The 23,251-nt window shown below is 60.2% G+C and overlaps 1 protein-coding gene across 1 annotated transcript in view; it reads left to right on the top strand.

Moving 5' to 3' along the window:
- Positions 1–23,251, top strand: part of PTK2B (protein tyrosine kinase 2 beta) — a 30,125-nt gene that overhangs the window by 5,728 nt on the left and 1,146 nt on the right. Inside the window, 31 exon segments of the mRNA XM_030037814.1 lie at positions 9,034–9,281; positions 10,575–10,753; positions 10,864–10,951; positions 11,138–11,217; positions 11,412–11,474; positions 11,862–11,916; positions 12,792–12,932; positions 13,882–13,956; positions 14,057–14,158; positions 14,607–14,724; positions 14,963–15,002; positions 15,093–15,139; positions 15,437–15,490; positions 15,848–15,945; positions 16,038–16,122; positions 16,672–16,772; positions 16,870–16,985; positions 17,218–17,318; positions 17,467–17,556; positions 18,094–18,218; positions 18,220–18,299; positions 18,744–18,852; positions 18,991–19,056; positions 19,731–19,856; positions 20,635–20,676; positions 20,678–20,785; positions 21,467–21,502; positions 21,790–21,817; positions 22,225–22,271; positions 22,519–22,662; positions 23,160–23,240. Of these exon segments, the coding sequence (XP_029893674.1) occupies positions 9,034–9,281; positions 10,575–10,753; positions 10,864–10,951; positions 11,138–11,217; positions 11,412–11,474; positions 11,862–11,916; positions 12,792–12,932; positions 13,882–13,956; positions 14,057–14,158; positions 14,607–14,724; positions 14,963–15,002; positions 15,093–15,139; positions 15,437–15,490; positions 15,848–15,945; positions 16,038–16,122; positions 16,672–16,772; positions 16,870–16,985; positions 17,218–17,318; positions 17,467–17,556; positions 18,094–18,218; positions 18,220–18,299; positions 18,744–18,852; positions 18,991–19,056; positions 19,731–19,856; positions 20,635–20,676; positions 20,678–20,785; positions 21,467–21,502; positions 21,790–21,817; positions 22,225–22,271; positions 22,519–22,662; positions 23,160–23,240 (2,873 nt within the window).

Here is a 23,251-nt window from a genome sequence, read left to right as displayed (position 1 = left end):
CTTGCACTGGAAAAAGTTCAGAGATCACCCAGTTTGGGGGGGTCCAAGGGGATTAAATGTCATGTTTTGGCCTGAGCTGGTGCATCCGCAGCTCAGGCCAGGTGAGCAGAGAGCTGAAGGCACCTGGGAGGGTCATTTGGCTTATTTCATTTTTTAAAATGGTATTTTAAATGTTTATCATTCCGAGAAGGCTGGAAATTTTGCAAAGGTTAAAAAACTTTTGGTTTGGTGGCGAGCCGGTCTTGCGTAAGCCCACGCAGCAGCGTGATAGCGTGTGGCAGAAATGATTGACGAGCAAGAAAATAAAATACTCAATTAAATAACAGCAATTATTTTCCCCCAAACTCAGCTGAATTCCCCATGGAAATGCAAACTTTCCACATTTTGCAAACCCAGCTGAATGTGCTGGGACTGCGCAGCTCTAACGCAGCCCAACCGGAGGGGTGGCTGTAAAGCTGTGCTGCAGCCATCGAGGACAGTATAGATAATATAATGGGTGGCGTGGGACCTGCTAACGAACCTACCAAGCATAGTGAGAGAGCTCAGTGGTGGAGCCCAGCAGTTTGGAAAGGGAAATGAGTTTCAAAGCAGAACTCAGGGGTGTCTTCCAAGCTGATGCTTGGTGGTTTTTGCTGGGGGAGGTCATCACTGTGTGGTGTGACCGTGGCCGAGGGCTTTTCCAGGCTGCAGAGAAGTGGCTGGAACTTGAAATTCCCGGCTGGCGCAGGGGAAGGGCTCAGAGGAGCTGCAGCTTGGCACCTCCTGGGAAATTTCTGCCAAAAAAGCTACAACCTATCCAGGAGTTTTGGAGGAGATGAGTTTTCTTCAGAAAGCTGAGATGAATATAATAAATGGAATTGTTGTAAGCACCCAGAAATGGGTGCCCTGGCTGCGGTAGGGACCCTGATGGGTACCTTGGTGCGGTGATGCCAGCCGCATCCCACGGCCGATGCCTGGTGCCAGCTCCCTCCCAGCCTTGCGCATAGAGGGGGGGTTCTACCCCAGACCCTCTATTTTCCTTTCCCTCCTCCTTCCCAAAAGGAAGCAGGAGCAGCATCTCCCGTGATTCCCACGGGTTGCCTGGCGACTGGGATGCTTAGCGACCAGGACCCGTCGGCACACTTCCCGCCGTGCCAAAAATGATGCTGCAAGCCTTCGCCCGCTCCGCTTCCTTCTCCGGCAGAAAGGTTACTGGGAAATACGCCCACCCTGTTCCTGGGAAGCTGTTTGCCCTCCCTGAGGGGAGGCTTTGAGTGCCGCTCAGGGGTTATTTTTAGCCTGATGGCGTTTCATGAGCTTGGGTGGTTTGGTTTGGTGGGGTGGGTTGAGCCATGCCAGCCCACTCCAGCCCCTTGGCTTGGGGATGCTGTCTCAGCCCCGTCCTGTATATTCCCAGAGCAAGAAGCATCTCCAGCATCTCCCCTACAACTGCCCTCAAGGGTTTTCAGAGCCCCCCCAGGCCTGATTTTGGGAGCTCTTCCAGGCTATTGGCACATTTGACCCTTTTCGTTACACCACAGTCACATTGTTCTTGGCTGGAGCGCTGTTGCACCCATTTTTGGTTGTGGATGTACAAGAAAAAAAACATGCACGAAGTGATAATTACATTATTAATTGTAAGAATGAATGGGATCCCCAGTGATACAGGATTGTAGCACCTCTGTGGGGCTGTGGGACCTCAGTCCCTTGGTAGGACGGACTGGAAACCAGATCTCGGAGCCTGCCCGTGATCCTTTTTGTGTCTGGCAGCTGCAGGCAGCAGGCAGGGGAGTATAAAAACTTAGCTTTGCTGGCTGTGGTGTGAGTTGTTTCTCTCCTGGCATAAATGATGAGGGATTTAGGGTGAACCCCTCTTCCTACAAAGCTTGGGGCTGCTCGGGGGGCACTTTTTCCCCCTGCAGCCATGGGATTGCTCCTAGGTGGGGCAGCCCGGAGAAGCTGATGGCTCTGGCATGGCCAAGGGGCAATGCTCAGGCAGTTCTGTCAGGAAGATCTTTATTGGAGCAGAGACCAGAAGGGATCCTTGTAACAAACCTTGTGTCTGAAACCTGAGCAGTCTGCCCTGCGGGGAGGATGCTGTGGCCCCCCTGCAGCCATGGGGCTTATGAAATGCTTGGGGGGCGGCTGCAGGACCCCCCTGCCTGGGGAGGAGGTGGCTGGGAGCAGTTAGCAGCAGCTCAGGGGGGACATTTTGTCTTCAGGATCAGGCATCGCATTGGCCACGGCCAAAAAAAGTGGGGCTGGGGGTACCCAAGCCCCCCTCCCCAGTGCACTCTCCTGGGGAGCCTTGCACCGGCATCCCGGCACCTTGGGTACCGGCATGCCGGCGGCATGCCGGCAGCCTGCCGTCTCATCCCCGAGCAGCTGCCGGCAGAGCCGCCATCCCCATCTCCCGGCGAGCCGTTCCTCCCCAGATGGTCCTGCCTCGTCCCAGCGCCGGCTCCAGATAAATAGCGCTGCTCTGCGCCGGGAACACGGAGATCTTTCCCCCGTGCCTGAGTCACCCCCTCCAGCTGAGCTGCCGCGCGTGGGCTTTGACGGCAGCTCTCTGGGTGTTATTTCTAATTCCCTGGGAGCACGTCGCCGATACCGGCCGTCTCACCGGCTGTTGTGGTGCAGGTCGCAGTTGCAGCTTCGGGATAGGAGATGGGATGCGGGGGGGGGGCGATGGGATGCAGGGGGAGATGGGATGCAGGTCCATGCCCAGCCTTGTACCCAAAACCAACCACACTGGTGTTTTCCCAGTCTGAAAAAGTGGTGTGCGTATCTGCAAGGGGGGGATAACCCCCTCCCCAGGAGACAGGACCAGGGGTCCTGGGCTGCTGTTGTAGTAAGATGGGTGTCAGATGGGCAGAAATGCGATGGGACCTGAGGAGGTCTGGGGGATGCTTGTCATCTGCTGGGGGTGGTTTTGGCTGTCATGGGGAGCTGCTGCACCAGGGATGGGGGGGTCAGCAGGGTGGGCATTTTTTGGGGTCCCTTAGCAGAGGGGACAGCGCTTCTGCACCTGCTGCAACCCCCCTCCCGAGCAGCCTGTTCTCGCTGGCCGGAGCCTGTGTCATTTCCTTCGCTTTGCGAAATGCAGGCTTCCTCTGAGGGTACATCACGTGAGGAAACATCGGTCCCCAGCCTGCCCCAGTGCTGCCTGCCCCGGGGAGGTGGGGGGAGGAATGGGGGCAGTGGGACCATCCTGGTGCCCCCCAGCCAGCTCCCACCGCTGGACCAGGCTCCCTGCTGCCATCCCACCTCGCATCCCACGTCCCAGGGCCATCGCATCCCGCTGCCAAGGCGGCAGCTTCGTGCGTGTGCCGGGGATGCGCCGAGGCCAGCCGGTGTGAAATCCCACAGGGATGAACCCTTGCTGGTGGGAAAGGGGAGAGATGCCCTGGGTGGGCAGGACCGGGGGAAGAGGGGATGGAGGACAGGAATGGGATGTGCAAGGAGGCAGGACAGCCGGCGTTACACCCCATGGCAGAGGCTCGGATCTGGCTGGAGCTCGGCTCCCAGCCGTCATGGAGGTCCCGGCAGCACCTCGAGGCATGTTTTTGCGTTGCCAGCCCTCAATACCTATCCAGGATCTGTGGTGGAGAGGCAAAAACCTGCTCCCCGTGTTCTCTGGGGGACAGGGCTGAAGTGATGGATGGGAGCTGGGCAAGGCAGATTTGGGGTAGATATGAGGAACGAGAGATAAGGCTGGGAGTGCAGCAGGGTGGTCAGACCACCACAAGTGATGGCTTGGAGAGCACCCATCCCCACTCCCAGTTATACGGTGGAAACTCACGGGTTTCGGTGCTGAAACAGGGCTGGAGTGTGATGCTGTAGGTGCCAAACAGGGTGAGAGCCTGTCTGTTCCCCCGGGAACTGGAGCCATAAAGTAATGAGTCATTTAAATACCTGCATAGATAGGGGAAGGGCCGGAGGCTGGGGGGGGGGGGGGGCAGAGCTGGCAGCCCTGCCTGCTGGGCTCCTGCCTGCACTGTCCCCTGCCATTGAGGAATGCTGCTCCCCGGGGTGACTCAGGCTGGGCTGAGGTCCCTGGCTTGCTCCCGGGGCTGTGTTTTCTTTGGATGGAGCCGGGATCCAACTTGGCAGCAGCCAAGAGAAGAGGCAGGATGGTTTGGGGTGGGATGCGCTGGGTCCCGGCATGAGGGATGCTGGAGCCCGTGGGCTGGTCTGGCAGCTGGAGATCCTCCTGGGTGACTAGGGTAAGTCGCAGGTCACCGTTGTCCCCGTCCCCTGCTTCCTGCAGGGTCTTCGGGTCAGATTCCCGCCCCCCCAGCACAGGCACTTCGGGGTTGTGTCATCGCTCAGTGGGACCCGAACTTCGAGGTTTGCAGAGGAGAGGGATACGAGCTGCCTTCTCTGCCTGCATCCACCTCCCCGTGCTGAGACCACCCAAACTGGTCTTCCGGGCAGGAGCGAGCCGTGCCTCAGTTTCCCCCATCTGTACGACGGGCTTGAGCAACCGCTTGCGGCACCTGTGTGAGCGTGCCTGCGCGTGGGCCCTGCCTGCCTGGGTGCTATGCAAATACTTCTGCGCACGCTAGTCAACCGCAGCAGGAAACGCTGGCTCCACCAGCGCCGGCTCTGCATGGGGACGGAGGGGACAGCTGCCTCTCCGTAAGTCCTACTTGCCTCCTGCACCCCCTTCTCTGGGTGCCTGGGGTGCCCCAGGGTGCAACGGTGGGACCGAGACCCTCGCCTCCTCGAGGAGGTGGGCGGAAGGCTGAGCACGGGCAAACTCGTCGCGCTGAGTTGGGGAAGGGGCTCGGTGGGGTTTCAGTGTGTCGCTGTGGCCGTCGCCGTCAGCCCAGGTACGTCTGGGGTTCGGGGTAGGGCTGGAGGAGGTGGCACCCCCGGCACCAAACTTTTCTGAGAACGTGGGAGCGAGCGGAAAAACTTCCTGGTCTGGGGCTGTGCCAGGGTGCGGGACGAGAGGTGGCTCTGAGCCGTCATGGGGACCTTTCGGGGTGTCACCCACAGGAGAAGGCAACGGGGGCTGCCGGGGGGGGGGACACAGAGCCTGCAGCACGGGGATGTTGGTGACGGTGGCAGCAGTGCAAGCTCTTGGTTTCATTTCGTGGGCTCCGCCGTCCCCATCTGCCTGGCTGGAGCTGCGTCACGCGTACGACACAGCTGTCCCCGCTGGGGACAGAACCGGGCTCCGGTGGGACACGTCCCCACGGTGGGACATGTCCCCGCGCCGGAGAGGAGGCGAGCAGGCAGGGGGTGGAGGTCCGGGGGGCTCGGGCCATGGCCAGGGCCCCTTCTCCATCCCTGAAGCCGAGAGGCAGAGTATGGCCAGATCCGTATGGGGTACGTGTCCCCTCCAGCCAAATGGCCCCGGGGATGTGCCCCCCCAGGCGCTGCACAGCTGCGGTGCAGGCAGGGTGCAGGCACTGCTTTCGCTGCGCTTCCCGGCTTTATTTTGGATGGGCATCTCGACCTGTGCAGGGGCTGGGAGATTGTGGGGTGCGTGGCTGGAGAGCTGGAGCCGTCCCTTGTGTCCTTGCTGGGCTTGAGGGGACATCGAAACCCGGGATGTGCCCTCGTTCGTGCTGGCTGCCTCTAGCCCTGGCCATCTCTGGCCACGACGGTCGGAGGTGCTGCTCAGGGGCAGTGGGATGCCGTCTGCGGGGATGCTCTCTGCATCGTTCATCAGGGTAGGGACATGGAGGGGACATCCAGCCCCGGTCCTGGCCCTGTGGGCTCACTGAGAGTGTGAGGGGACGTGTCATGGGAATGGGGCTGGAGGAAGAAAGCAGAAAACGAAGAGAAAGTGGGGAAAAAGAAGACGAGCCGAAGCGAAATATTTTGGGTCCATGTGCCCTGAGAAATACCAGCATGCTTCCTAAGTCAGCCATTGCCCCTCTCAACCGAGGGCCAAACTCCCCCTCCCCAGGGGCTGGCTCGGGCCATCGTCCCCACCGTGACACCCCCCTGGGAGGGTGCCTCTGAAACACAGAGAATGCAGGGTTTGGTTTTTAGCTATTTAGCGAAAGAAATCTTTATTTTCCCTATTTCTGGGAGGAGAAGCTTTTTGGGTACTGGCTTCTTCTGCAGGGCAGCGAGAGCTGTAGCAAAGCCTGAAGCGAAGCATTTCTGTGCCTGCTGCTGACCTGGGATGGGGTCTTGCTGGTTTTGCTTGACCCTCTCCCTGGTTAAGACTGGTGGAGCAGGAAACCCTCATCCAGCACAGCATGATGCTGGGCGGCGGCAGCGTGGATGCGGTCTGCGGGCTGGTGTCGCTCAGGCATGTAGCATCCATGGTATCGCTTGCAGGGATGGCCTCGGCTTCCCCGGCATGGCCGGAGACAGGACAGGGCAAGGGGGGATGCCCTGGTTGTCCGCGCTGCAGCCAGCCCTTGCAGCCTGTATGAGAAGGGGATCTGGCTAAAAGGCACATCACCTGCAGGGAGCCAGCCATAGGGGTGTTCTGCAAAGGATGTGGGTTGCTGCAAGGTCCTCCCTGTGCAGCCTGAGAAACTGCTGTGAAGGAGAGAAAAAAAATCAAAACTCAGTGTGAAAAATGCATGTGAGCTCACGAGTGTGTGACCGCCGGCGTGGCTGGGCTCGCTGCCGGCCCGTGCAAGAGGCGAGAGTGCCCAGCTCAGCGCTGCTGCCTCGCTCAGGTCCAAGGTTAGCATCCCAGCATCCCATCCCTGTCGTAGCAATGCTCCATCGCAGCCACGGGGATGCGGACCCTCTTTCCCTGTTCCCTTGGAGAAACCTGGAAAACAAAGTCTGGGCCGTCCACGCGTTGCACCGCTGCCAGCAAAACCCTTGGTACGGATCCGAAAGTGTCAGGCTACGCCGCGCATATTTTTAGGCCAGTGACTCAGGAGAGTTTCTTTAAAAAGCCGAAGCTTGCGGGAGGCAGCACGCAGCGTCCCGCTAGCTCGCAATCTCGAACGGGGCTGTAATTACAGCGAAGCCGCCTCTAAGCGCTGTGCAAATGATGTTGCAAATCCCAGCGAGGAAGGAGAAGCGGGGGAACGGGGGCAGAAAACCTCAGCAGCCAGCCTCGGGAAGGGTTCCTGCCGGCAGCTCTTTGCTGCATGTTTTTTCTTGCCGTCTCCCCCATTGGTGCTTAGTTTTGCAGAGGCCGGCGATGGGGAGATGGCTGCAGCCCGGACCTGCAGTTCAGGAGGTCTCCCCCGAGCCCTGCAAGGGTGACAGCAGCCCATCCTCGCTGCTTCCCCCCCGGGTCGGTGCTGCCGGGGCTGCGTGCGAGCGCTCCCCATCCGCTCCAGTGCCGAGGCAGCCGGCCACAAGGTTTGGGCGCATCGCCCCCGGGTGAGACGAGGGATGCTCTGATGCTGTTTGCTGCCGTATTAGAGGCCGTCTCGGCCGTCCGACCCCGTGGGTATCGTGGGGAGAGCGGGACCCTCAGCCCCACGCAGGGGGATGTATGGGATGTCCCGCAGCCGGTCCCACCGACCCCATCCCCTCCCTGTAGCATCTTCCAGGTCTGCTCCTCAGCCTGCCTGCCTTCGCGGGGCAGAGCTGGGGAGACCCTCCGGGCACCCCAGCCCCTTCCCAGCCCCTCTGCCCCTCCAGCCCTGCCGGGAGCCCCCCCGCCCGGAGCCACACTGGGACCTTTCTGTGTTGCAGCCCCAGAGTGACGCATGAGAGCCGCAACGCTTCAGTTTGCAGTTAATCAGGCCCAAGATCAGCTGGGGCTGCAGCTCAGAAGCAGCCTAACAGGGGTACTTCCACATTTTTCTTTTTATTTCATGCCCCAAAAATGCAGTTTGGAGCAGCTCTTTGCAAATCTGAATTTGTCCCGTGCATCTGGCTGTGCTGGCTGGTTTTTTTGCTCGCTCAGGCTCCGTGCAAAGCTGTGTGATTTCCTGGGAAGCCAGTGGCTGGGCTGAGAGAAATACCTGTACTCTTACAGGGTTATGTGAGCTGAGTTTGCCCAGCCTCAGCCCAGCTGCATATCCAGAGAGGTAGAGAAAGCAATCCAGAGCAAACCCTTTTCTGTCCCAGCCCTGCCCAGCTTGCAACCGAAAAGCCACGTGAAGAGGAAAATTTTGGATCCATTCAGATCATCCAAGACTGACATACCCCGTTCAGTGTTTTTCTCAGCGAAGGGAAAACTCAAGCCACTTCCCTTCTGGCTCAAATGACATTTTTTGAGCAGGCATCTGGGTTTTATCCCCTCTAAAAATAAAAGAGCAAATCAATATAGATAAGTATCGCCCTTCCGGGGGAGAAGGAACCCGGCTTGCTTGCCCCATTTTGCTTTTTATTGGTTTTTTTTTGCAAAGCTATCTGCTAAATTCAGCTCGGTTGGGAGGTCACGTTGTTGAACTGCAGCTGCAGCTGCAGGTACCCGTGCTGGGAAGCTGGAGCCTGAAACCCTCACCCGGGTTTCATGGAGGGGAGAAAATGGTGAGTGCTGGGGACACAGAGGCATTGCTCTGGAGGAGATGGGGACACACAGGGACTGCTCTGGAGGTGCTGGGGACACAGAGATATTGCTCTGGAGGTGACAAGGGCACAGAGGTATTGCTCTGGAGGTGCTGGGGACACACAGGGACTGCTCCGGAGGTGCTGGGGACACAGAAGTATTGCTCTGGAAGTGCTGGGGACACAGAGGTATTGCTCTGGAGGAGATGGGGACACACAGGGACTGCTCCAGAGGTGCTGGGGACACAGAGGTATTGCTCTGGAGGAGATGGGGACACAGAGGTATTGCTCTGGAGGTGGTGGGACACATAGGCGCTGCTCTGGAGGTGACAAGGACACAAGGCTCTGCCCAGAGGCGCTGCGCTTGGCAGTACCCGGTGGCCGTGCATGGCCAGGGGTGTACGGCAGGACGGAGGGCACCCTTTGTCGCGCTCTTTCTTTCTTTATTTTCTCTCTCCATCCGTCTCTCCATCCCTTCCCTCCTGGGGGTGTCCCCGCTGTCCCCATCCCACCCCTGCCTCTCCCATCCTCATCTCCCCAACCCTCTCCCCATCCCGCAGGGTGACCCCCCCCACTCCCCAGGGTCCCCACCGTGCCAGCGCGGTGTCTGTCCCGCAGGGAAGGGATGCTCAGCTCCTAGCACCCCCGGCGTGGTGAGGATGTCGGCCATCCCCGAGGCGCTGGGTCGCCCACGGAGCAGCTCCTCCCGCAGCCTGGCCGGGACGCTGGAAGCCACCCTGGGCATGGGGACGTTGGAGATGGACAAGGAGGAGATGCGTATCCTCAAGGTGTGCTTCTACAGCAACAGCTTCAACATGGGCAAGAACTTCAAGCTGGTGAAGTGCCCTGTGACGACGGAGATCCGGGTACGTGGGCAGGGGGGTGGACAGGGCAGGGGACGGGGGGCTGTTTTGTCCGCCCAGCATCAGAGCTAGCTCCCTTCCCAGACACCCTTTCCCATGACATGGTGGCCCCCAGAGCCCCGTGGCTGAGAAGCAACAAAACCTGGAGGACAGAGAGAAAATTTGGCCACCTCTGGTGGCTCAGGGGGCCCTTGGAGAGGGCAAGGGCTCCTTGGCCCTGCTGCCCGTTCCTGCAGCAAGAATCGGCCCCGGTGAGTTGCTGCTGGTCCCCTTCTTGGGTAGCAAAGAGGATTTCCCAGGCCGCAGTGAAGACATCCCTGGGCACAGCGGTGCAGGGAGCAAGTGGATTTGGGACACGACGGTGCCTTGCAGGGCTGGGGCTCAGCCCGCGCTGTCAGGATGAGGCTGGGGACCGGCAGGACCTGGATCCCCACCTTTCCTCCCTCCCTGCTGACCTGCGTGACCACAGGTCCTCAGTGATGAGGGGAACAGTGACCTTCACAGTCCCAAGCCCTCAGCATTTCCCCATGGTCACGTCATGGTGCCACTGCCTGCTGGGGACCCCAGGGGTGCACCCAGCTCCAGGGCCAGCAGCATCTCTTGCTCTCCTGCCCATACTGCAAGCAGGAGAGGACTCATCAGGCTGGGAAGGAGATGCCCGGGGAGGGAAAATGCAAGTGAAGCCATGAAATGGCTGTCCCCAGTGCAGGGGTGGGAGTGCAGCCAGCAGGATGCAGGAGTGGAGCAAGCCAGAGGTGGTCACTCCTCGCCGGGGTCATCTTGGCCACCGGTTCTGTCAATAACCATCAACTTTTAGTTGGTTTTTTGGCTACCAGAGTGAGAGCAGAGGCCTGGCAGGGTCCTGGGGACTCCCTGCCCGCACTGCCTCAGTTCTGGGGCAGGAGAAACAAGCCGCACCGCAAGCTCACCGGCAACAACGATGTCTGCTTTGCTACCTGCTCGCAACTGGTGCTGTGCATCAGATGTAGCTCAGCTGAGGCGTAAGGAAGGGTGGAAATGACCCACCTGGGCTTTTATCCCCAACCAAGACACCTCTGGGAGATTGGATGAGGCATGTTCAGGCTGTGGGTTGTTGCAGAGCAAGCTGGAGGCATCTTTGGAGGCTTCACATGGGGACCGCTGGGGCTGGTGGCTGTGCCCAAGGCTGCGTTTTTGCTCCAGGGACATTTCTGTTGCAGTTGTGCTGTATTTCTTCCTTGTTTTCCTGCTATCTAAAGCTCATCGGGAGCATGGCTGGGGATGCTCGCGTCTCAGCCCTGCTCCTTTCCACCCCAGGAGGTGATCAGGTCCATCCTGGTGAGCGGCCGCATCGGGCCTGACATCAAGTTGGCCGAGTGCTACGGGCTCCGCCTGAAGCACGTGAAGTCGGATGAGATCCACTGGCTGCACCCAGACCTGACGGTGGGCGAAGTGCAGGAGAAGTACGAGTGCCTGCACCTGGAGGCTGAGTGGAGGTAGGACCCATGGTGGTGGTGTCCTCCTCTGTGTCCCCAAACCCACCGAGCCCCATTAGAGGGAAAGCCTCTCCAGCATGGTCCTCATCGAGGGGCTCTCCTGTTGCCAGGTACGATCTCCAAATCCGCTATCTGCCGGAGGATTTCATGGAGCGCTTCAAAGAGGACAGGACCACCTTGCTCTACTTCTACCAGCAGGTCAGAGGGATAGCCGGTCCCGACCCCTTCACCCCACTCCTGCCCCTCCTGCATCCCAGCACAGGATGCGGGAGGGCACGGACCCTCTGAGCATCCCCTGTGAGCATCCTCTGTGAGCATCCCCTGCCACCATCCCGTGCCAGCATCCATCCCCTCTTCCTCCTGACCCCTGCGTCTCCTCGGCAGCTCCGGAGCGAGTACATGCAGAATTATGCCAGCAAAGTGAGCGAAGGCATGGCCCTGCAGCTGGGCTGCCTCGAGCTCAGGTACGTGTCTCTGCCTGTCCCAGCCTGTCTGCTGCAGTGGGAGGACTGGGGAGGACGGGGAAGTGAGGGCTGGGGCCGTGGAGGGTTTTGCAGGAGAGGACAGAGTTTCCAGCTCTTTCTTTGCCGTGGTGGGAGGACGTGGTGGGGGGATGCAAGCGCAAGGGTGGCTGTCTGATGTCCCTCCCTTCTCGCAGGAGGTTTTATAAGGACATGCCTCAAAACGCGCTGGATAAGAAGTCCAACTTCGAGTTCCTGGAGTGAGTAGGCACAGCCTGTCCTGCTGGGCAGAAAGCCCCTTACCCCTAAACCCCGCACCCTGTCCAGCCGGCCCCGAGGAGCTGGGGTGCTGCAGATGGCCTTCCTCATCCTCCTGCAGCTCCTTATCATCCCGCAGCTCCTCATCCTCCCACAGCCATCAGCCCTGCTGATGGGGAGGGTGCAAGGAGGGGGAGATGGGAACATTTCACCCTGAGCTGGGTGGGAGGCTTCTCCCCCAGGAGCACCCCCTTGCCCCTCAGCACCCACTTTGCTTGGTGCATCCCCCCCCTCGCCAGTCTGCGGGTCCCCGGGGAGGCCCCCCCGCAGCCCCGGGAGCGGGGGTCCCTGCGGGGCCATTAATGTGCACGGGGGTCTCTGCTCTCCAGGAAAGAGGTGGGCCTGGACCTCTTCTTCCCCAGCCAGATGCAGGAGAACCTGAAGGTGAGGGATGTGTGCGTGGGTGTGGGTGCGGACAGGCGGGGCTGGGTGCACGGGTGTGAGGTGTGTGAGCATGCATGGACGCGGCTGGGGCTGCTCACGTGCGTGCATTGAAGTGCGCGCATAGATTTGCACGTGTGCGCGCATCTGCCCACACTTGTGTACGTGTGCGGTTGTGCTCACGCGTGTGACGATGTGGGATGCACGCACCCATGCGCACGTATGTATACGTGCACGTATGGGGCCAGATGTGCGCATCAGTGTGCATGTGTGGGTTTACACACACGTATGCGCACATCTGCCCACACTCATGGAGCTTTGCACGCGCTTGTGAAGGTGTATCTGCCTCTGTGTGTGCATTCACATACAGGGCCGTGTGTGCTCCTGTGTATATCAGTGTGCACGGGTGGATTTGCATGTATAGGCATGTCTGCTCACACATGTGAGGGTGTATTTGCACGCCTGTGCATACATATGCATGTATATCTATGCAGATATATGCATGCAGGCATATCTGCTCACACATGTGATGATGCACCTGCACGCACACACATGTGCGTATGTATGCACACATGTGGCCGTGTGCGCACACATTGGTTTGCATGCACATCTGCCCATACTCGAGTACACGTGAGTGAGCATGCACACACGGAGGGATGCTGGCATGCACACACGTGTGGACATGCATGGGTGTGCACGCAGATGCACGTGCATATGTGCGGGTGCATATTCATATTTGCATGCGTGCATGTGTCCATGGGTGCACCTGTGTCCGTGTGCGGGCATGTGTCCATGTGCAGCTCGCACCCTCTGCACGCCACATCCCCGCTGCGTGCCTGCCACGTGCCCGGCATGGCTAGCGGCCACTGTGTCCACAGCCCAAGCAGTTTCGGAAGATGATCCAGCAGACCTTCCAGCAGTATGCGCTGCTGCGGGAGGAGGAGTGCATCCTCAAGTTCCTCCATACCCTCTCCACCTTTGCCAACATTGACCAGGAGAGCTACCGCTGTGAGCTCATTGTGAGTCCACGGGATGGGATGGGATGGGATGACATCCCCCTGCCTGGGTGCTTTGGGGTCAGGCGCATTGGCTGTGTCCCCCCTGTGCCAGGCAGTGTGCAGGGGGGCCACTGCAGGATGAGGACAACCTCCATCACAAGCTGGTGTTTGAGGCTGCATCTCCCATGCCCTTAAACCCAGAAAAGTCTTGCTAAAGATGCAACCGTAGTCATCAGTGCTCTCAAGCTGTTAATTAACCCTGCATAGCACGGCAGCGAGCTGCCCACACCGAAGCATCCCCTGCCACTGTTGAGGCAGCGCAGACCGGGGATGCTTGCAAGTGGCAGCATGGACAAAACCACCCTGCTGTGGGCTGCTCCCGGACTGTGGTCCCCAGACTCAGATGGGGACTCGGCCACCCCCAGCTTGGAGGAGTCCCTGCGGGGTGTTTCCAAGGCTTAGAAATCACTCGCTGTCCCCCGAGGGAGACACAAACCCAATATCCCCTGTGCAGCCCCCCAGCATCACCTCCCTGAGGGGCAGCTGAGCATCTCTCCCCTTGCCCACAGCGCGGGGAGGCTCTGGGGGCTCCTTTTTGGAGGACGCTGTGAGCTGAGAGGGACTGGGGCTGCGGCAGGGGCTCTGGGGAACCTTCCACACCCAGGGGTCCAAACCCAGTGGGTGCAAACCGGTGCCTGAAGTTTGCTGAACCCCTTTGGGGTGAGAAGGCGGCAAACCAGGAGCGCTGGGAACCCCTTTGGGGCCAGGAGGAGGAAAACCAGCCACGCTGGGCTCCTCGCCTTGCACCGTCCACCATCCCCTCTCCAAACCATCCCCTCTTCAAGTCCCGCAGGGAAAGTGATTTTTCCCAAGGTATCTCACACATGGCAGCAGGTTGAGGGAGGGGACCTGGCTCTGGGGGTACCTCCCCCCTAAAATTTGCATCCTCCTTCTGCTGCCCCCCCCCCAGCAAGGGTGGAACATCACGGTGGACCTGGTCATCGGACCCAAGGGCATCCGGCAGATGACGAGCAAGGAGGCGAAGGTACGGGGCGGGGGTGTTGGGTGCTGGATGGGGAATGGGGGGTGGCTGCTCTTAAACTGGTGAATAAAAGCCGACGCCGGGGCTCTGCCTCTCTCCCCAGCCCACGTGCTTGGCCGAATTCAAGCACATCAAGTCCATCAAATGCTCCAGTGTGGAAGAAGGCCGGGCTGTGCTGCAGCTGGGGCTCAGCGGCACCCCCCAGGTGAGGAGGCATTGGGGGGGGGGTGCCCCGGGTGCTGGGGGGGTGTGGGTGGGATGGGGGATCCTCCGGTGCCGTGGGGTGGCATCGCATCCCTGTGGATTAGGCAGGACTTGGTGGATGGTTCTGTTTCCACCAAGAGAGCTCCTGCCTCCAGCCCCGGCCGAGGGGAGACTGTGCCCCAAAGCAGGACACGTCCAGGCTGTCCCGGGGGTGCCCCTGCCCCAAGGGTCCACCCCTGCTCAGGGGTGGTTTGGTGCCGGGCGTGTTGGCTGGGGTGTCCTGGGGTGCTGGGAAAGATGATGCTGGAGAAACTGGGATCAGCTGCAGAGCAGGGAGGTGGTCACCAAGCTACCCCAAGGTGGAGAGAAATGGGGGACCCCCCCATCCCAGCATCCCCCTACCCCAGCTTTGGGCTCACTTGACCCCCCGTCCCTGCTGTCTCCCCCAGTCCCTGGCTATCAAGACGGCTTCTCTGGCCGAGGCGGAGAACATGGCCGATCTCATCGATGGCTACTGCCGGCTGCAAGGGGACTTGGAAACCTCCCTCATCGTCTTCCCCAGGAGAGGTGAGCGCCCTGGAGGGCACTGACCCCGCCAGGGTCGTCCACCCCTGCCCCCCCCCAAGCCCTCCTCTGCCCTCTCCATGGCCACAGCATCACCCGTGGCTTTAGAGTGACCCCAGCTGAGACCCACCAAACTCACTGCACGTGTGGTCGAGGCATCTGGCGGAGCAGGGGGGGCCCAGCGCCCATCAGGCTCCGATGGGGGTGGCTGGGAACTGACTGTCCGCTGTCCTCTCTGCAGAGCGGGAGAAGAGGATCAGCCTGCCGCAGATCCCGGCCCCGTGAGTAGCGCCTGGTCCCGGAGTGGGGCTGGGACCCCGTCCTGTCCCCCCCACACTGCTCCCTGACCCCGACCTCTTCCCACCCCACAGGCACCTGGAGGAGAGGCAGTTCACGCTGTCGGACAGTGTGAGCGTGGGTGAGTTTTCGGCTCCTCCTCCTTTCTCAGGGGATACAGGCAGGGCTGTGGGACACCAGTGTATGGGGATTTGGGGGTTTGGTGGAACTGGACACCCCCAGCCCTTTGCCTGGGGGGTGAGATGCAGCTGAGCATCCCAGAGGAGGGCTAGGCTGGCATCCTACATGCTCCCAATGACCGAGGTCCCTGCGGGGGCTGCTTTGGGCTTGGAGGCTGGACCCTGTGGGGGTGCTGCAAGAAACCCCCCTGCCCAGTGAGCTGCTCGAATCCCTGCCTGCAACCTCCTTCTTGCCCTAGACTCTGATATTTATGCTGAAATCCCTGATGAGTCCACAAGACCGAGGTCTGGAGGTAGGTGCCACCCCCTGGGTGCCCTCTTGCCCATCTCCCAACACCCCAACCAAGCCCTCCCACCCCCTCCTGCCCACCCCAATTTCCTACCCCATTCCCCCAAAGCTGGGAACAAGGTTTTGCCTGCACTGCCCACCTTACCCCCCCCAGAGGGGCTGAAGGAGCGGGGATCACCCCATGTGCCATGGGGCAGGACCTCTGGGTCCTTGCCGAGGGGGTGATGGAGAGGGTTGGTACCCAGGGATCACCAGCATCTCCTGCTTAGTATGGGGGCTCTGCCCGCGGAATAGCCAGGGGTACAGGCAGCCTTCTGCCTGCTGGCGCTGCCACCTCTGCCCTGCTCCCCTGTTCGTGAAGTCCAGCACTACGGGATCTCCCGGGAGGACATCACATTGGGCAGGATCCTTGGAGAAGGCTTTTTCGGAGAGGTCTACGAGGGGATCTACACCACCCCGGTGAGCGTCCTGCCCTCTCCCTGCCCTGCCTGCCTCCTCTGCAGCCGGGGGGAGTGGGGTAAAGCAGCCCCCACCCCTCCTTCTCCTTGCAGAAAGGCGAGCGAGTCAATGTAGCCGTGAAGACCTGCAAGAAGGACTGCAGCCCGGAGAACAAGGACAAGTTCCTGAGTGAAGCGGGTATGCCGGGTGGTCCTGCTGCCCATCGGGGGGGATGGAGCCGGCTCAGCCCCCCCCGGGGCTCGCATAGGTGGGCAGAGGACAGATGTGGGGGGCCTGGTGGTGTCTGCAGCACTGCAGCGGTGGGGTGTTACAGACAGGATGGCAGATACCCTGTCCTGGCATCTTCTGGTCCCTGTTTGGGGACAAATTGCCATTGGAATGCAGGACAGAGCAGGAGGAGGGAGGTGGCCCATGCCCTTGCCCCTGTGGCAGGGCTGTTCTCCAAAATACCTGGTTTATGGGAGGGATGGCTACCAGGAGTGGGGAAGAAAAGCTGCTGAATCTTTGTGTGAGAGCAGACAGGCACCACCTGGATGCACATCCCTGGGGAGCTGGAAACCAGGAGCCCCAACCCCTCTGGCGATGTACTAGACTATTGCTGGGAATTCCTCCTGCTCTGTCTCCGGTTTCATGGCAGAGACCTGCCCCTACACCCCAGGAGAGGAGTTTGGGCTCCTGGAGGGGGGGCCCTCCCATTGCAGGGTGTCTGACATGGTCCTCCCACAGTGCTGATGAAGAAGCTGGACCACCCCCATATCGTGAAGCTCATTGGCATTGCGGAAGAGGAGCCCACCTGGATCATCATGGAGCTCTATCCCCACGGAGAGGTGAGCGGGGTCCCACCACCAGAGCCCATCCTGTCCCCCTGCCACCCTTCCCACCCCTGCCCGGTCCCCTGAGCCCCCCTCACTCGTCCCGTTGCAGCTGGGGCAATACCTGGAGCAGAACAAGCACTGTCTCGCCGTGCCCACGCTCATCCTCTACGTGCTGCAGATCAGCAAAGCCCTGGCCTACCTGGAGGCCATCAACTGCGTGCACAGGTAGGGCAGGAGGGAAAATGAGCCAGGCAGGATGCCGGGAAGGCAGGGAAAGGCAGGGACCGGCTGGGGGGACAGGCAGGTGGGGAGTAGGAGCGGGCAGAGGCAGAGGCTGGCAGCATCCTTTGCTGCACACCCTTTCTGCAGCTGGGTGAGCTGGTTGTCTGGGTGTGAGCTCGCCTTCTCCATCCCTTCTCCATCCCTTCTCCCCAGCCAAGGGTCTCTCTCCTTGCAGGGATATTGCTGTGAGGAACATCCTGGTGGCCTCCCCAGAGTGCGTGAAGCTGGGCGACTTCGGGCTCTCCAGGTACATCGAGGATGAGGAATACTACAAAGGTAAGAGCTGCGTGATGGGATTGGGGCTCGCTTCAACCCTGTGAGGGCAGAGACCGTGGTGAGACCTCGCTGCCCTGCCCTGCCTGCGCTGGGACTGCTCCATCCCCCCCCGCAGCAAGCACAGCCACCTTTTTGTCTCTCTCTCCAGCGTCCGTCACCCGTCTCCCCATCAAGTGGATGTCACCCGAGTCCATCAACTTCCGCCGCTTCACGACAGCCAGCGATGTCTGGATGTTCGGTACGTGGTGGGACGGGGACAGAGCGGGGTCCTGGGCTTCATCCACCTCCTGTGGCATTGTTTTAATGCACAGGGACAAATCCTGCTCTGGAGCGGGGGAGTTATTGCAGCCTTGCCCTTGGGGAAAGGGCTCCTGGGGCAGAGCTTCTTGCAATTCAACCATCATTAGGTGCTTCCTCCTCCTCCAGTGAATTCAAGACCGTCGGGGGGGCTGAGTTAAACTCTACCCCCTGCAAATATCCATCCCCCTGCCTATCAGCCCATCCCCATGGCCTCTGGTGCTCATCTGACCCTCTGTCCATCCCCAACAGCCCTATGGCCAGCGGCAACCAGGAGCTGGGCTCCTTGTAGCTCCCCGGGAGAGCAGGCAGCTCTTTCCTCTGCATTTTTCACCGAGGGACCAGAAAGGCCGAGCAGCCAAGTGACCTGGTGTCACGCAGCAAAGCGTGGCACGGTCACCAGGTCCCCAAAAACCCAAGCGAGGGGCTGGTCCCCCAGCTCTAGCATCAGTTGAGGTTGCTCCTGTTGCTCCCGCAGCTGTGTGCATGTGGGAGATCCTGAGCTACGGCAAGCAGCCCTTCTTCTGGCTGGAGAACAAGGATGTCATCGGGGTGCTGGAGAGGGGCGACCGCTTGCCCAAGCCTGACCTCTGCCCACCCGTCCCTCTACACCCTCATGACACGCTGCTGGGACTACGACCCCAGCGAAAGGCCCAAGTTCAAGGACTTGGTTTGCAGCTTGAGGTGAGTGGGGAGGTCCGTGGTTTGATGGAGGGGTGGGCAAGTGGGTGAAGGAGAAACATCAACCCCTGCAAGATTTTGGGTCTGAAGTTTTCTGGCCGAGTCTGAACTCAAAGGACCATTTGAGGCGATTTGAGCCCACCTGCCCCTGGGGTGGTGGTGCCTGGGCTGAAATGGAAATGCTTTGCTTCCCAGGGAGGGGTCTTGCAGGGGAGTCCTGACCCCACATCTCACTGGGGCCAGCCAGGGTGATGCCGGTGTGGCCATCTGGGACCAAGCTACGTCCTCCCAGTCCTTTCCCTTTGCTCTTCCCATCCCTCCTTGCTCCCTCATGTTTTCCATGATCCATCCAGCTCAAGCATCCCTGGGCATGGGAGATACGTCCCTGCCAGAGGGGCTGTGCCAGGGCTCCCTCCCGGGGCTGTCACCCTCCGTCTCCCCCTGCAGTGACATTTACCTGATGGAGAAGGAGCTGGCCAAGGAGCAGGAGAGGAACAACCGCCACCGGCCTCCCAAAATCTTGGAGCCGCCATCCTTCCAGGAGCCACCTCCAAAGGTGAGGAGAGGACAGAGCCCATGCAGGCAGCGCAGACAGGTTCATCTCCCCGCCTTGACCCACCGATGGATGCTGTGGAAGTGGGACCTCCCTGATCTTGCACCCACCATGCGTTTCTCCCTCCTCCACTCCCCGCAGCCCAGCAGACCCAGGTACAAGCCACCACCCCAGAGCAACCTCCTGGCTCCCAAGCTGCAGTTCCAGGTAAGGCTGCACAGCCGAAGCATCCTGCAGGGACCTGAGCAAGGGGATCAACGCCAGAAAGCCCTGCCTGGAGCTCGAGCCCTCAGGGGCTCATGGCTTTTGGGGCTCCAGGGTGCCCCATGCCATCACCAAGTGCCTCCCGCCGCCTTGCCAGCAGGACACCGCACCGCTTGGGGTTCAGCCCTGTCCTGCCCTGTGTTTTGTCTGCCCCTCGGAGCTGGCAGAGAGGCTTTTGCTCCAGGGAACGGGAGTTTGCACGCTCGGCACCGGCCAGTTTGCACGCTTGGCTGGGAGGAGAGGAGGTTTGCTGCTCTCTGGTGCTACCGGGGCTGAGTTTGGCTGCCCTGCGGGAGCACAGGTCACCCACCCCAGTGCTGGTCCCTGGAGCACCACGGTGAAGCCCTCAAGAGCAACTATTTTGGATGCTCTTTTGGGGCTGGACAGGGGTCCAGGCAGCAGCATGGGAGGTCTCAAGCCCACGCTCAGGGCGAGGAAGAGCCGAGCAGGGAGGAAGGTCCCGTTCCTGCTGCGTGGATGGGCATGAGGGCAGAGGCTGCTCCTGGTGCAAAAGCCGCTCTCCCCTGTCTTGTCTGCTCCGTCTGTCCGCACTAACCCCCATGGCTTTGTTTGTGCCCGCATCGCCCCGCTGCCCGCTCCCCCCTGCCCGCCCGCAGGTGCCCGAGGGTCTGTGTGCCAGCTCGCCTACGCTCACCAGCCCCATCGAGTACCAGTCTCCGGCCAACTCCCTGCACACCCCGCCGCTCAACCGCCACAATGTCTTCAAGCGCCACAGCATGAGGGTAAGAGAGGGATTCCCCCATCCCACGGCATCCAGAGGACATCCCGGTCCCGGGTGGCCTCATCCCAGGCACGCCGGGGACCACGCAGGAGGCGAGGGCTTGGTCGGAGGGATGCTTGCTGCACCACGCTCCGGTCTGTGCTGCCGCCTCCGCTGCTTTGAGCTCAGCGTTGCTCCCAACCTGTCACCCCATGGGTGCTGTTTACGGGCTGGAGGGATTGAGCTCGTGAAGGGCTTCGGGGTATCTCCAGCCCCCCGCCATGCATGTTTGCACGCACAGCCCAGTGAAGGCATGTTAGTGGATGAGCAACTGGCACGGCGTCCCCAAAAACGGGCAGGGGATGGGTGGCTGCCGCTCCTCGGGGCTTTGGGTCAGGTCTTCACGCTCGGCATTGTCACCTGAAATGCCAGCGGTGGTTTGCAGACTGAGCTCGGTTACATTAGCCCCGAAATCAGAGCTGGGTGTTGGGGCGCATCCTGCGATGCCCTGCCCGGTGTGCCGGGACGGCCGTGGTGCTGAGCACGTCCCCAGGGTGGTCCATGCATGCTGCCCATGGAAAGTGCTGGAATGCAGTGGTGGAAGATGTGGGGCCAGCCGGTGGTTTCCTCTCTCTGCTGGAAACCCAAGTGCTCCCCAAATTCAGTTTGGGGGTTCGTGGCTGTTGGGGTCTGGCGCATGGCTTGCATGTGCGGAGTGGGGCTCTGGCTCCTGTGCCGAAATTGGGGAGGCGGGTTTTGGCTCCTGAGCCCTGTCCATCACCGCCGGCTCTGCACACCAGGAGGAAGATTTCCTCCGTCCCAGCAGCAGGGAGGAGGCGCAGCCAGAAACTCTGGGAGATTGAGAGGCTGAAGATGCGGCAGGTCCTGGACAAGCAGCAGAAGCAGATGGTGGAGGACTACCAGTGGCTGCGGCAGGAGGAGAAGTCCCTGGTGAGTGGCCTTGGGCTGCGTCCAGCTCTTGCACCCTCCTGAAGGTGGTGGAAGAGCCACTGCAGCTGTTGAGGTTGCTCTTCATGGCTGGAAAAGCCAGTTTCCCTTGGAGGAACAGCTCTTCCAGCAGCTAAACCTCTTCCACCCCTTTATTTTCCGCGCCCGTAAAAATCTCACGGAACTGCTTCATTTCAAAATGAATATTTTGAAAGTTGGGCAATTTTTAAATACTTGCAATCATGTCTTAATGAGCTTTTGTAATGCTTTTGAAATAAGGACTGGAGATAGCTAACATGTGACTAATGCATCAGCTTGTGGCGAGACAGGCTTGGATGGAAACTAAAAATCTTTTATTCGATCAACTCATGCAGCCAATAAAGCAAAGCCCAGCTCCCTTCGCCCCCGGGGGGCTGTCAGACACTTGAATTAAACTTTGGGTTTTTTGAAGCAGCAGTTTGAGGTTTCTGGTGCCCCAGGAGCAGGCAGGCAGCAGATAGGGGTGATGGGATGGGATGGGACCAGTGATGGGCATGAAGCCCCTTCCCCTCCCACATTCCTGGACCCTGCAGAGATGCATTCCTGTGAAGTGTTTCATGAGTCTCCCAGAAATCAGGAAAATCCCTTTTTTCCTCTCTTTTTCCTTTTTTCCATGCCTCTCACAAAGCTTCTCCCCCTTTGCAGGACCCGACAGTGTTCATGAACAACAACACCCCTCCGGTGAGTGGTGCCAGCCCTGGAGAAGCCAGGTCGTATTTGGGTGCAGGGGGTCCTTCTTTTGGGGGTGTCCAGAGATCCTCATTTGCTTTGGCATGGACGGGTGATAAATATTTATATATGTGCCCCTCGCATTGGGAAAATTAATCTGAAAATGTTAATGGGGTGAAATACTGGTGGTGTGGAGCTCCCCACCAGAAGCCCTGGGAGGGGATGGTGATGCCTCCTCTCTCTTCGCTGCCTCCAGCCAGGACTTTGTGCCTCTCATTTGCTGTTTCTTCCCCCCACAGCTGCTCCCGGAGAAGGAGACGGATTACAGTGAGTGCCCGCAGCTGCACAGGGTGTGGGGCTGCCTGTGGCCCCCCCACTCAGGAGCACCCACTTTGGGGCTGCAAGCGGAGAGCCCTGTGCTGAGCTGCGAGGAGCCTTGGGGCCGTATCCCTCCCGGCTTTGGGATCCTCCGTGAAAGAAATCCCAGATCCTGGGGAGCAGCTTTGCCTGCCCTAGGCAGGGGTCTGCCTGTCCCGGGCATGGGGGTCCAGGGGGGTCTGACCCTGCGGGGAGGTGGCACACTTGGGGTGGGTCAGGGTGTCCAGCCGCAGTGGGACATGCTGCTGCAGGTTGGTGTGGGACGTGACACGGGTCCCAGGGGTCTTGCAGCATGCCCACGTGTCTGTGGGAGCAGCTGGAGTGACTATCCTTCCTTTCCCTTACTGACGGCATAGCGGAGTTCACGGGTCCCCCCCAGAAGCCGCCAAGACTCGGGGCACAGGTAAGACCTCCCTGGATCGGGCCACCATGGCCCTGGACCTCCTCCTCCATCTCCACAGTCTCATTCCTCCTCCTCTACCTCCATCATCCCTCTGCATCTGCAGGATGGGACTTTTCTGTCTCCCCCGGCCCCAAAGGGGTCAGACAGACCCAGCAGCGTCGGGCTCACAGGTGGGAGGTGGATGGTTCTGGCCAGGGCTCCCCATAAGTGTTGGTCTTTCCTTCCTTGCCCCCTCGGTCCCTGGCAGTCCATCCAACCAGCCCCCACTGCCAACCTGGACCGCACAGATGACACGGTGTACAGCAACGTCATGGACCTGGTGCGGGCCGTGCTGCAGCTGAAGAACGAGATCAGCCTCCTGCCCCCGGAGGGGTACATCCTCGTGGTGAAGGTAGGGAGGGGACAACACCAGGGCTTCTATGGGGAATGGGAGGGGGAGTTGGGAATGAGACTGCTGAGTGGCTCCCACCAAGCATCCTTCTTGGGAAGGTCTTGCACATATAGGAGGGAGCATTTCCAGCATACCCTGCTCCTCTGTTGCATCCTTGGGTCAATGGTGGGAGCATTTCCAGCATGACCTGCTCCTCCATTGGGTCCTTGGGTCAACGATGAGAGTTTACAACATGCCCTGCTCTTCTACTGGGTCCTTGGGTCAATGGTGGGAGCATTTCCAGCATGACCTGCTCCTCCATTGGGTCCTTGGGTCAACGGTGGGAGCATTTCCAGCATGCCCTGCTCCTCCGTTGGGTCCTTGGGTCAACAGTGGGAGTCTCCCACCATGGCCCTCTCTCGAATGGGATCCCTGACTTAGCGACACAGACTAGTCCCATGCACCACTTCCCTGTGCCCGTACCTGGATCCATCCTAACCCTGCTGCCCTCCCCGCAGAACGTGGGCCTGTCCCTGCGGAAGCTGATCGGCAGCGTTGACGAGATCCTGCCTGTCCTGCCTGCTGCCTCCCGCACCGAGGTAGGACTGGG

Source organism: Aquila chrysaetos, chromosome 15 (assembly GCF_900496995.4).
Source record: "Aquila chrysaetos chrysaetos chromosome 15, bAquChr1.4, whole genome shotgun sequence".
Taxonomy (NCBI): Eukaryota; Metazoa; Chordata; class Aves; order Accipitriformes; family Accipitridae; genus Aquila; species Aquila chrysaetos.
The sequence above is the reverse complement of the archived record's forward strand: the minus strand, read 5'-3'. Positions and strand labels throughout refer to the sequence as shown.